A 13,638-nucleotide genomic window follows, 5' to 3' on the forward strand; every position below is an offset into this window, starting at 1 on the left:
TTAGTCTAAAGCTACTTTTGCTTAAGCTCTGTGTGTTTTCTCTGAGCCACTCATAATAATATTTGCTGATTACCTCGTGTGGAGTGTTTGTGAGAAATTTAACAAGAATGAGTGAGAAGGAGAAACGCGAACAAGAACTGGTAACTGAAAGACATTCATCTTCCACTGTATGGAAAGGTGTTAGATTCCATAGAGATGAGATAATAACCAAGTGCTTTTTTGGCTCTGCTTTCGCGGCAACACAACCAACTTGTTCAACTCTTGGTAGACACGTTTTGTTGTATTGATTGCAAAAATTTCAAATATTGCGTTTTTCCAGTATTGACTATTTCAGTAATTAATGAATTAGAAAATAATATAAAACATTTCAAGATATGGACATTAAGACATACACAAAGAAATACAGTTACACTGAACTGGTGGGGAAAGATTAATACTGTATGTGAAATTGGCATGTAAGTGGAAAGTGCACTAAATGAATAGGTGTAGCTTCAGAGTTGTGTGTCACGACTACAACAGAGCATTTGGTTGGTTTTCACATTTTGGTTGGTTTTCACATTTTTGGTTGATCCCTCCAGTAATTATATAGTGTAGAGTTTGGGGGCTGGGGGAGGAGTCAGGATTGGATGGGGGGGATTGATAGGGTTGTTCGGGGAGTACATTGCTGTCGTTCTGACGGCATCCTTTCTAGCTGAAAGTCGGCTTTTCTTCTGGCACTGTGAAGTTCCATGTAGTCCAAAACTATGTAAGAATTATGTATATAAATTAAAATGATTAAATAGCCATTTTCTTTGATGATCATTGAGGAAACAGATGAAACCAAATTACAAGTATTAAACCATTCTTTAGCTATGCTCTTTTTTTTCTGTTTACTTTTTTTAAAGCAGAGGCAGTGTGTGGCTCTGCAGGCTATTTGTCAGACATCGTGGTCAGGAGATTGCCAGACTACCAGTTCAAGCCTTGACCGAGCGCCCCCACCCAGTTTCCTGGGTGCCACAATGTGCCCCCCCCCCCCCCCCCCACTGTGAAGCAAAAGGAGAATTTACCCACAGATACTAATAAAGTATCACTATTCTATTCTGTTTTTATTTTCTCAATTGAAAGACAATATCAATTAGATCACCTCTGGAGCTTTTCTGTTGGTTGTGTGCGCAGCCTAAAATATATATGAACGTCAAACAATATTTATGAAGCTAGTTAGCAAACACGACTTATACTCATGACTTGTACTCAAAAAAATTTATAGGATGCAAATGAATACAAGCAAACCCAACAGCTTAAACATACGATATAATGCACAAAAAAGTGTTAGTTGCAGACAGTCAATTTACAGAATTCTAAAGAACATTCCTTAAAGTTCAACACTTGTACAAAGGAAGCTTTACACATAAAATATTAAAAAAGAAGTTTATAAATGTACAAAGATTAGGTAAAATACATTTTTGGAAATATTGTTCATCTCTCATTGTCTTGTCTTAAAAGCCATAACATCAAGAAAAATAACATGAAAAAATACAACCATAACCACAGCTTTAATAGTATTTTAAAAAGCACCCTACACTGTTTGTCAGAGCTAATTTCAGGCTTCAACAAAAGGTTTTCACTTCCGTTCATACAAAGTTACTTTTTACAACACTTAACCCACAGAAGTACATTGGGGAAAATAAGTATTCAACATGTCAACATTTTTTTATTAAACACATTGCCAATGCAATTATTCACATGAAATTTAGACCAGACATTAGTATTAAATCAATTAAAAAAGACACAGCTAAAGAAATCGTAACATTCCAATCCATAAAAATGTTATGTATAGTAAAGTGAAACGACACAGGAAATAAATATTGAACACGCAACTGAAATTTATTTAATACTTTGTTTGTAATAACAGCTTCAAGATGTTTCCGGTACAAAAAAAATAAAAAAACAACAATTAGTACTCCTTTAGTGTCTGCTCTACCAGGTTTCACACTCTACCACTGGGTGGCGCATAAATGAATGTGTTCCAATGGCACGTGCATTTTATTGTTACATTTTTACTTTTAATTTAACTTTCAAATAAATATGGGAGACAATGATGATAAAGCCAAAGAAGAGTTTGAAGTTATGTGGGCTGAGCTGGTACAGCACACACACTAAAGTGCCACCAACTTTTCAATCACAGTGCCCAGGTGGGATTTTGGCCCATTCTTATACATAGACAGTCTTTACATCTTGATGATTTTGGGGGAGGGGGGCTGCTGGAATCTTCAATTCCTTCTACAAATGATCTTTTGGGTTTAAGTCTAGTGATTGACTGGACCATTCTAACACCTTTATTTTCTTCCTCTGGAACCATTTGAGAGTCGTCTTTGCAGTATCTCTTGGATCATTGTCCTGCTAGAAGGTCCACCCACATCTCATCTTCATTGTCATGGTAGATGGCAACAGATTCTTCTCAAGAATTTTCCTGTACTTGGCTCCATTCATCTTCACTTTGATTTGGGGATTCAGCTGATACTATGAAAGAAATAGTCATGGTGCTTGAACCTCTGAACTTCACTGTAGATATATGGTATTTATAGGGTTATATGCTGAGCCATTTCTCCTCCTGGTGTCCCTGGAATTCCAACAATATCTTGATGCAGGATCTTCCAAAGGCTGGCATTTGTGTGTAAACCAACAATGGGGTCACCCTTCTCCAAGGCTCACGATGAGTATGCAATGGACTCAGACACATACAAAACTGATTTTCAAACAGTTTTCTTCACTGATTGATGTGTGGTGTGTATATGGCTGTTCAGGATTGCAGTTCTGGGTGGCCTACCAGATGGAGGTATCAACAAGGAGGTGCTGGAGTGATGTTTTGGGCAGGTATAATGGGAAGAAACATGGTAGGTACCTTTAGGGTCCCTGATTATGTTAACCTGACATCAGGAACATATGTGAACTTCTTAAAGGAACATTTCCTGCCCTGGTATAAATAGGAGAGTTGTGCCGTCTGAAATGCTGTTCATGCAGGTCAATACATCATCACCTGGTGCCAAGACCACCATGGACTCCTCGGATGCTTTGGGCATAAAACGAGACCAAATCATGGTTTGGTCACCATCACCCCCTGACCCCAGCTCTACTGAGAATGTATGGAGAATTATGAAGAGGAAAATATATAAGGAAGGGTAGCAGCACATCTCACAACAGAAGCTCAGGGAGGCAATGCTGTCATCTTCTGATAAAATGGGACAGATACTATGCATGCGCTCAGAAGAGCAATGGATGGGAAAGTTGTTCAAGTAATTTCAAGGAAGGGCTTCTGCATTAACTAGCTCTTTATCTATCTGTCTATCTATCTATCTGTCTATCAAACAAGAGGTTTACACAAAAAGTACAACAGTTCTGAGTCATTGTTGGCATTTGTTCCACAACTGCAGTCTGGATACCAGACTGCTACCAATATATTTGGAACGTTTTTTTGTTTGTGTCTGGGGAAGAATATATATATATATATATATATATATATATATATATATATATATATATTACAATACCTGGTAATTTTATATGTTAGTGTGGGTGTGTGTATAACTGTTATTATCAGGTGGTGTTGTTGTCGTTTACATCGACATTCAAAAAGCCATTGTTCACAATTAAAAAGTGCATAAACAGAGCAAAAGTGACACCTGAATAATAATTTGGGAATGTGCAGTACACACACAAAGAGTGAGCTGAGATGTATATGCACACACAAAGTGTGTTGTGAATAATTAATTTTCATTTGCTTTATTAATCTAAATACCAAAATGTTAATAAATACATCTTTTCATGATAAGAAAGCCCTAAGAGAATTTATCAGTAAAACATTTTACACCAAGGATTCATACCTATTAAAATTTATTGATTATGATGTCATACTCACAGGTAATGTATAGTGTTAACAATAGCCAGCTCTGTTATTGATATCATAAATAGTTTTAGTAGCTTATTTGTGATATTAGTGATACATCTTTTGAATGAGACAACTCTCATATTAATTCATCTGAGTAATCATGTGACCTTGATGAGAATTTAATTTTCTAAGGAATCTAAATAACACTGTGACACGTTTACCCAAAACACAATAAAAAATGCTTAGTCAGTTCTGGGAAAAAGGTGATAGTGCCTAGAAGTTTTTCATATTCAACAGATTTTTTTAAACATTCTAAAACTATGGCAACAACTGTCAAGGTTCTTAGAATGATACAAAATATAAATGGCAATTAAGATGAACATTTGGAAATTTTAAACACAAAAAGAACAGATAAAAGAACAGACTTGTAGGTACTTTAATAATGTTACACTGACTAAGTCACTTTATAAAATGAAATATTAATCATTATTCCTAAAAATGGTGTAACAAAGCATTTATTGCTGGTGCAGAGTGAAATAGGGAAAAAAAAATTTAAATGTCTGTGACTATTTCTTCTGTTATCCTACGTTTCCTTCAGTTGCATCGTGCACCATTAAATTATGCACAATGGCAGCTCACATACCTAAAAGTGATTTCACACCTACTCTGTGAACATTGGATATACAGACGCTCCTCTACTTGCGAACGAGATACGTTCCGAACGGCCGTTCATAACTTGAAATGTTCATAAGTCGTTATTCAACATCATTTTAAGGGTATACGCAAGTACAAAGAACTAGGATGCTGGGAGTACGCACGCTACGCTGCTGCGCGGCGGGAGTAGCGGCCAGAAGTCATACTAGGCGGAATTGGCGAGCAGAAAAAAAATTGATGTTGCGGACAGGAAACGGGAGCCCAATGAACACAATTTGGACTTGCAGTCCTCTTCGTTCGTATGTCTGAAAGTTCGTAAGTTGAAGTTTGTAAGTAGAGGAGCGTCTGTATTTGATTATCAAAGTTCCTTTTACAAAACTGATGCTGAAAATAAGCTTATATAGAAATATTACTGTCAAATTCAGATGACAGGAGGCTTGTTTATTAAGGTACTGCAAGAAAACAACAATAACAGTTATTAGTTATCACATCTGTACTTTACAAGAATCTGAATTAATAAATTTATTGTTGTACATGCAGATTCATTTAATATCCAAAAGACACAGCCGTATATCGAAAGTTTTAGACAGTGTATTATAACTGTTACTATAAAAAAACCTAGTTTTTCCAAAGTATGACCTTTTGGAACAGTAACACCATGTAAGATTACCATGGCATGATTATAGTTAAATGCTTGCATACAGACAGTCTCAATTTCCCAATGTTTGAAGAAAGAAAAAAAGATATTTTTAAAGTCAAAGCAACATATCTGCTTGTTTACTTACTTAAACTATATCCATGAAAGCATGCTAAAACACAGAAACACACTGTGGTATAGGTGCATGCAGTTGTTCAAAAGTTTGTTTTGTTATATTGAAACTGAATTGGGAGACATTACAACTATTGTTCTTAAGAGTCTGACTACATTAATATGTGTAATTTTTTGTCATTGTGACATTATCATACAGTCAACTCACATGATCTTTATATAGAATGTTCTTTGGATGCATGTAGTCCTAATGGTACATTGCAAGTAGATTTTAAGGAGACATATTTTACTTGCCACTAACAATTTCATCTATATGATTCTAATTCAAGTAGTTCAAGATTTTTTAAAAGCAAAAACGTACTGAATCTGTACCACAAATGTAGCAGAAAGTTTAGAACCAGTTGTTATCATTCCCCCAACCACTTTGTACATGTTTAAATATATACAGTATTGATATGCTTTAATACATACTTGTGTATGTTGTCAGCAAATGTATTCAGGCAAAACAATTCAGATGGCACTATACTGTCTTGGATGTGACTTTGAGTTTAGTGAAGCAATTTATATCACAGAAAAACCATCAGACATAAAGAAATGCATAGATATGTATACCTGTGACTGACAGTTTCATAGAGTTAGTTCAACAATTGTACTTTTTCATTTCACCCTCCTCAGGTGAATTGCAGAGCATAGCCATTTTAAACATGCATTGAGATTATGTTTGGACAAGCTCTACATCAAATGGTACCTTCTAAAGTATACCTCAGTTATAGAGGCTAAGGTATTTCTGTTGAATCTTAATGGTACACCAAGTCATTGAATTAAAAACCAGAAAAATACTAAAGAAAACCTTTTTTTAAGTTATCCAAAGCTAATAAGCATTAAGTTGATGTCTTGATAAGTTCTCAAGAATCCTGCAACTTGTGGAACAGGATTGGCTTAGACTTGCCAGCAAGGATTTTTGGCACCTGCACAGAAATGATCTCCGATATCATCTCTGGAAAGGTGACCTTTGTAGGAAGCGATTGGGCCTGGACAAAAAGGTCAAATGTAAACTGCTGAAGCTTTCTCACAATCTGTAAGTGGAGACACAAGGTTGCAGTGTAAATATGTGCAAACATTTCCATTGTCCACCATATAAACTTTAATTCTCAAGGAAAAAAAAGAACTTCTAGGTTCATTAGAAAACACTATACTAGATTAATTAACATTAGTCCATGCACTTTTTATACACAATATAGATACATAATTGATCTTGGCCTACTGTTATTTTCATATACAGTTGGATACAGTGCGAGTTTTTTATTGTCTGTTGTCCCACCAAAACACTCATTAACGTTACTGAATATGTTTTCTATTACTTTAATAAGAAATGTCTGGGCTCTGACCGGTTGGAGGGAATCCATAAGTTGAGTGAGCTGGATGAATCTTTGAGAGCAGTTTGTGTCTCTCCTGTAGTTAATGAGGCGATTAAGTTCATTGATGTAGGCTGTCCTCAGTTCATCAAAATACTTCTGACTTTTGAGACCTTCAACTGGAACTATAATATAAAAAATAATAATCATTCATATCACAACAATGTTATTATAAAATGAATGATCCATTTAACATGCATGATAAAGTAAACCTAACTTTGTCCATGCTCTGAAAATGGATCAACAACAGACATTTTTTTTCTTTTTCACGGCAGCTAACTGACATTTAGCTGTTAAATAAACATGAAAATAAATAAAGAATAATCAACAAATAATAATAGTATTGAAGTTATACACAAATACATTATGTATGTACAAAAGTATATATTTTCATATAACTGGCAAATTACTGAATATTCCAATTAATCCTAAAAATCTATTAAATATGTGTTTATTTTTTAATTTTGGCAAACATAATATTTTTCTGACCTGTTCTAAAGTAATATGTTGTTTTTTTCTCACATAAAGGATTGTACTCACTGATGCTGAAGAGTAGCAGTGCTTTCATGCACAGAAACTCTTCCTGTGTGACCTGGAGCAGGACAAATTCCTGGGACAGGTGTCTCATCCGGATGCAGTGCTCATACATGCTTGAGATGTGCATGCGGTGGCTGGGGGATCACAGTTTCCATTATCACACTAAGAATTTCCCCCATGGTCTTTACAACTATACCGCAGTTTCGATTATGCATCAGTATGCACATAATGCTGCTACAGTTTTATGATAACGCCTTACATTAAGGGCACCTTCATAATGCATTCATAGAACATTCATAAGAAGCATGTAAGTACACTGTAACATCCTAACATCTCTTAACAGCTTTAATATACATTAATAACAAACATTACATGATTATACAATTATAATGTTTGTTATTATTATATAATGTTAGCTATTAATGTATATTAAAGCTGTTAAGGGATGTTAGGATGTTAAGGTGTACTTACATGCTGCTTGTGAATACTTAACGAATACATTATGAAGGCGTACTGAACATTTTATGAATACAATGTAAAAGCACTATGAAGGTGCAGTTAATGTAAAGCGTTACCGTTTTTATTTGATACAAATTTGGATACAAGTACGTTAGTACATCTACAACAGTCCAAAAATGAATCAATTGATTTTCATGAACACTCCAATACCTCCTAGCATGTAGCACAAGAATTGGGAGAAATATAATGCGCCTGTACAGGGGTGTATGACAGGGTTACACTGTATGTAAATGCATTTTATATGTTATATGAAAACGTTACAATAAATATTAAAAGATGATACTTGGTCTAGAGTTTAATACAGACACAATAAAAGTATTTATTATTAAATTCAAATTTATGTGATATTTCCCTGAAATAAATGCAGGAGAGTTTGAGGAAAATAGTCTCCTAGGTATTTTTTAACTTGCTTTGGAAATTTGGATGGCTCACAGATGCACTTACTCATTGAATACAAGGTCAGGTGCAAAATAAAGCATTCTGGCATTCAAGTTCTTGTAGGACCTCCATCCCAAGGCAAACACCATAACTCCCATCCAAGTGTGTTGGATGATGGTCATTTGGTCATCTACATGCAAATTCCTAAATCCTGTGGAAGATTATAAAATAAATTAATACAGAATCCACAGTGTAAAAAAAAACAATAGAATACTATAAATATTAATGCAACAAATGTAATAAGATATCCATTTAGGTGCACATTCTCTATTTGTCCTCATTAAATCAAAAGCAGGTGATTATTTTTGGCAAACCCAACCACCGTAACAGGGAATATGGAACTAGTTGGGCAATGCAAGCAAAGTCAGTTTAATTCAAGCTTAAAATCTTTAAAATTCTTTTTCTTTCTGGGCCATGTAAAGAATACCTTATTAAGCTGCCAGATACAAATGGTATTTGGTAGATAATTGTACATGAATAATATGTGATTCAAAGCTTCTTTGTGACTTCCTAGACAGTTTTAAACCAGATTATTATAAACAAACATTATATATTGAATTAAATTATGTAAATGCATAACCCGTTTGGTATTTCTGTGGATTATACGTCGTACCATACAAAAACATAAAGGGTTAAAGCCCACTATATGCTGTCTGGAAAAAGATAAGAATCTATAAAATAAGATACAATTCTGAAAGTAATCTCAAATGCTTCAGCAAGAATCTGCTTGTATAAAACCCATAAATCTAAGTTTTATATGCCTGATGTAAACATTTCCATGTGCCTTACCTGGTAGCCCCTTGGCCCATTTCACGACTTTGACTAACTGTCGCTCCCCCAGCTCATTCAGACTGGTCAAGAGACAGGCAGCAGAATCAGGCTGTGCATGGTCATGTCCAGAATTGACCACCACAGGCTCAATGGCCTGAAGGACGTTAAGGAACGCCACTTGAGTCGGGTAGTTCAGACTGCACTTGGGAGAAAAACACTGAATGGCATCTATTGGGCTCTGCATAGGAGGATCTTCTTGGGATTTCAGCTGTCCGATCTTCTTCAACTTGCGAGCTTTGCATAAAGAAACAGTCAAATAAATAACAGAATATAAAGAAACAGCAGAATAATAACAATAGAACAGGCTAGGTCACGGAGTCAAGCAGAAGTGATAAATATTATTAATTACGAATAGCTTTTAGTTACAAGGTAACTAATGTAATTGCGACTCAGTCATAAAATGTGAAAACTGACGTATAACTAGAAAGTGAGGTTCTCAGAATAACAGCATTGTATTCACAGGATAGCCCTGCCGCCTCTTCTTGCCATCTAATTCATACTCTTTGCACACTTACCAACTTAGGCAGTTTCTAAAGAACTGGAAGGATCAACTGGGAATATGAAAGCAAGTGGATTTTTATCTGAGTCCTAGTTGTGACATGTAACTCTGAAACTATACCTTTTCATCCACGGTATTACACATTCTAGTTACATGCAACAATGTATTAAATCACACACACAATTTAGTCTAACATTCCCATGAAATAGTAAATCAAATGCACACTCTGTTTGCTGTATCGAGTTCTCAAATAAATTCTCAATTGAATTAAATGTACAGTAGTCCCTCTGTATCCCTGGGTGATATGTTCCAAAAACTGCCATGGATAGCCGAAATTATGGATAACAGCAAACCACCTGCGGACCCCACATACGGACATACAATTTACCAACATTAAATACGATAACAATAAATGATGTTGTACATTGTACTGTACAGTAAAGGATCTCTCTCAGATTCTGATGTATTGGGCGGTTCCTAATTTTCAAGAGACAACAGAGCAATGAAAAAATATCATGCAGCAAGGCATGATGGAGCAATGAAAATCACACTTTTTATACCCCTGAAAGGACAAAGGAACAAGGCTGCTGTGACACATATGACAACAAAAAATATGGTATCATGTACCCATACGTGCCCTGTAATGAGAAAATTAGGACCGTTTATTTCTGGAATTTTAAAATTTCTTTATTTTTTTCCAGACTGTGGAATACTTGAAATCACAGATACGAGGGGCCCACTATAATGCTTTGGTTATTTCTGTTCTTGCTTAAAGAAAATGTGACCTCAAAGCCTGTATCTGGAATGATTTATGTGAATGCTATGGGTTTTATGGTAGTACATTTTTTCGCTTGAATCTTTGTAATAGTGCAGAGTATGTCCAACAATCTAGGTTGGTCTTATTCTGCTAGACCCGGAACTTGTCCAAACAACTAATTCTATGGCAAAAATTAGCAGTTATGGTCATCAAATTTTACTTTCAGGAATACATATGATTTGGGACTGATTCTTCACCACTTCAATTGCTTTGCTTTTTAAGATAATAACTCAAAAATCGTTTTATTGATCTTTTTCAAACTTGGCAGAGGCAGTGGCTAGGTGATGAACTGGAACGGATTTAATTCTGAAACAGACTGCCCTTAATCTAAAGCAACACCGCTTAGTACTATCAAAGGGAAGGATGAAAGCATTATAGATTTGACATTGTGAATATGATATGTCAAAAATTATTTGATGGATCTTATTAGTGCTTCATAAAAAAGATTTAAAAAATTAAGCCAACATTTGATTTTATTTCCAGACAAATTGCTCCAAAAATGAAGCAACAGCGCTGTCGGACAGCAAAAGAGAGAAACGGCAGAAAATACTTGGTATTGTGAACACAGTTCCTCTCAAAGTATTTCGCAGATCCTTTTCAAACTCTGCAAGCACATTATAGGGGCGACAAACTAAAAGTTGCCCCTAAACTGAGATAGCACTACATAATGATACCAAAAAAGGGGGTAGTTTCAAACTTTTGATACTGCTAACTGTAAAAGTACTTGACAAGTCTTTTTTCCATTTTTACAGACATGTTGTAAGGGTGAATATCTGGACCTGATCCCATTTTGATACAGATTTGCACCAACATGTCGCACAGTGATACTAAACAGAATGATAAAATGATAAGATGATTAGAAACTTACCCTTGTGAAAAGGATTTTTCCATCTCTTATTCTGTCTCTTCAGAAAAAAAAAAAACATATATCCCTCTAATATCCTTCAAATGTGACCATCATTCACCATTACATTGTTGCCTGTCAAGAAGACTAACCACTACTTTAATAGAGAAGGCGGATCCAAGGACCGTCAGAAACCTTTGACCTTCTGTACTTGGGCAGTATAAAGTAGTGACCAAAATATCCTCTAGACATAAGCCAGCACTACAGTATATGTATGAAAACTATCCATCAAACTAAACCACAGAGCAGGTGTGCGCGGTTGGGAAAGCAAAAAAAAAAAAAAAGCCATCTTGCTACCAAATCTTATATCCCTGAAAACCTCTTTACTACGAGATGAAGGTGTAATTGGTGTCACTTAGCATTTTTCTTCCCAACAACAGTAAAACTCACTAAAATCATCATAAACCCTGTATTAAGCCCAATGAAACACTTATTTAATGACCATTCAACAGATGGTTAATAGTTGGCACAGTTCTGTGTAGTACGAAGTAATATTTAAAACTTGATTTGGCGCTGTTGGAGACGACAGTATTGTACTCCCTGAACAGCCTTGTTATTTAGTTCGGCCATCTAAACTGAACTCGTACCACACTCACCAATCTGTACAATTTCTAGAAGTACTGGGTGGATCACCTGAAAGTGCTAGAACAACTGCACGGATCAGCTGGAAATGTACAAATTGATAACCAAATTTTTACCTGAATGCTGTTGTAATACGCAGGTCTGGAAGGATGTCTTCATTTATTGCACATTCAACTTGCACGACAATTCGCAGCATCTTTCCACATCAATTATACGGCTATTTGTATTATTTTGTGTATATTTTAATGTCCATGTTTGAAAATACAAGTTATTATTTATATTTTTTATGTTTAAATATTCTATTTATATCTCTTTACCACTATGACCAAAATTTTCTGAGACAAAGTAAGAACTGCAACAGATGCACTAATGGTAAGGTGGAAGGAAGTCTATTTTATCTTAAACACAATGTCATTGATACATTTTATATTAGTGTTAACTGAATTCACATAGGCTGGAAAAAGCAATGCAGTAATTGGCTGAAGCCATAAAACATTTGAATTTTTTTCTTCTTTAAAGAGTAATTAGCATCACAGTCCCACTAAAAAAACAACTGCAAGGCATGTTTCACTCTTATCTCTTAATCACCTCAGAGTCTAATTAATTTTCTTGGATCCAGTAAAATGCCAGTTCCTTCCAGTTTCCGCATCATATTATAGCCTAACCAACTTTAACTTTAACTAATTTATTGCTATCTGAAATGTGAAACATTCTGTTTCACATTACAGATAATAAAAAAGGTTGTCGACAGAGAAAACCAAGCGATTCTGAATTTGATCATGAATCATGATGCATGAACAAAGCAAATAAAACTGTAGAAGGAACAGAAGGAAGTGTTACTTAATTCACAACTAATTATTCTTCTGGAACATATATACTGTAATATTCTTTATTAATGTTCTTTGCAAAAACACAAGGTCATAATTTTCTTTAGAACTTATTAAACACCTCCAATTGTGCACACTTTATTTTTCAACTTTGAGCAAATATTTTCTTTAAAAATTAACGATATGATTTAAAAAATTACAGATATATATTATTTAGCCTCCATAATACCACCCATACAGTAATACATGTACTGTAATACGTATCTAATTCTGAATTGGATACATTGTACCTACAATTCCCCTCAGTCCCAAACTTCAGGGGATTCACCGTCAGTATATACTAAAACTGGAATTCTAAAGACATAAAAAGAGGGATACTGCCCTGGATGTTTAGATCTGTCTTTCTTGGAAATTGTTAAGTTAAAAGGCTAGAAAAACACATGGGACTCGGAGTACTATCCACACAATACGCCTGCCTCTGGCTGGCAAGATATTACGGGAACCAAAAAAATAAGCATCAAAAAACGAAATTCTGTCACTGGTATGTTTCAAAAGTTGTTTTTTTCTCCGGAATATCTAAGCAGTATATTCAGAACAAATAAACAATGCATTTAGATCTGTTGCTTACTTTGGGTGTTGTGCAAAGAGAACAAAGCAATTCTGATTAGATAAAAGTGGAATAGCCAGGCTTTTCTTGAGAGTGAAACAAACAGTCCTATAGGCTGCATATATTCTTTTCATTTTTTACGTACTGATGGTAGGTTAAATATTTTATTCTGGCTTTCACCGGCTTCTATCAAGACCATTATAAACAACGAGACAACATTAGGCAGAAAATTACTCTGGTACTGCTTCTGGATGTCATTTGGTAACAGTTGGTAGTTTTATTTTCCTTTCTGGAAATGACAATTCAAGTTCTATTTTCCAGACTGGGCAAAGTTTCCTTTCTTACCAGATGTGAATTATGAAGCCCACCACTTA

General features: G+C 35.1%; 1 protein-coding gene across 1 annotated transcript in view; it reads right to left on the reverse strand.

Moving 5' to 3' along the window:
• Window positions 1-4,939: 4,939 nt before the first annotated feature.
• Window positions 4,940-13,638, reverse strand: part of LOC111855265 (androgen receptor-like) — a 40,721-nt gene continuing 32,022 nt past the window's right edge. The window contains exons 4-8 of the mRNA XM_023834104.2: window positions 8,987-9,262; window positions 8,204-8,348; window positions 7,244-7,374; window positions 6,677-6,828; window positions 4,940-6,364 (exon numbers count right to left, since the gene is read on the reverse strand). Of these exons, the coding sequence (XP_023689872.2) occupies window positions 6,194-6,364; window positions 6,677-6,828; window positions 7,244-7,374; window positions 8,204-8,348; window positions 8,987-9,262 (875 nt within the window). The 3' untranslated portion in view covers window positions 4,940-6,193. The remainder of the gene's footprint in view (window positions 6,365-6,676; window positions 6,829-7,243; window positions 7,375-8,203; window positions 8,349-8,986; window positions 9,263-13,638) is intronic.

Source organism: Paramormyrops kingsleyae, chromosome 18, assembly GCF_048594095.1.
Source record: "Paramormyrops kingsleyae isolate MSU_618 chromosome 18, PKINGS_0.4, whole genome shotgun sequence".
NCBI lineage: Eukaryota > Metazoa > Chordata > Actinopteri > Osteoglossiformes > Mormyridae > Paramormyrops > Paramormyrops kingsleyae.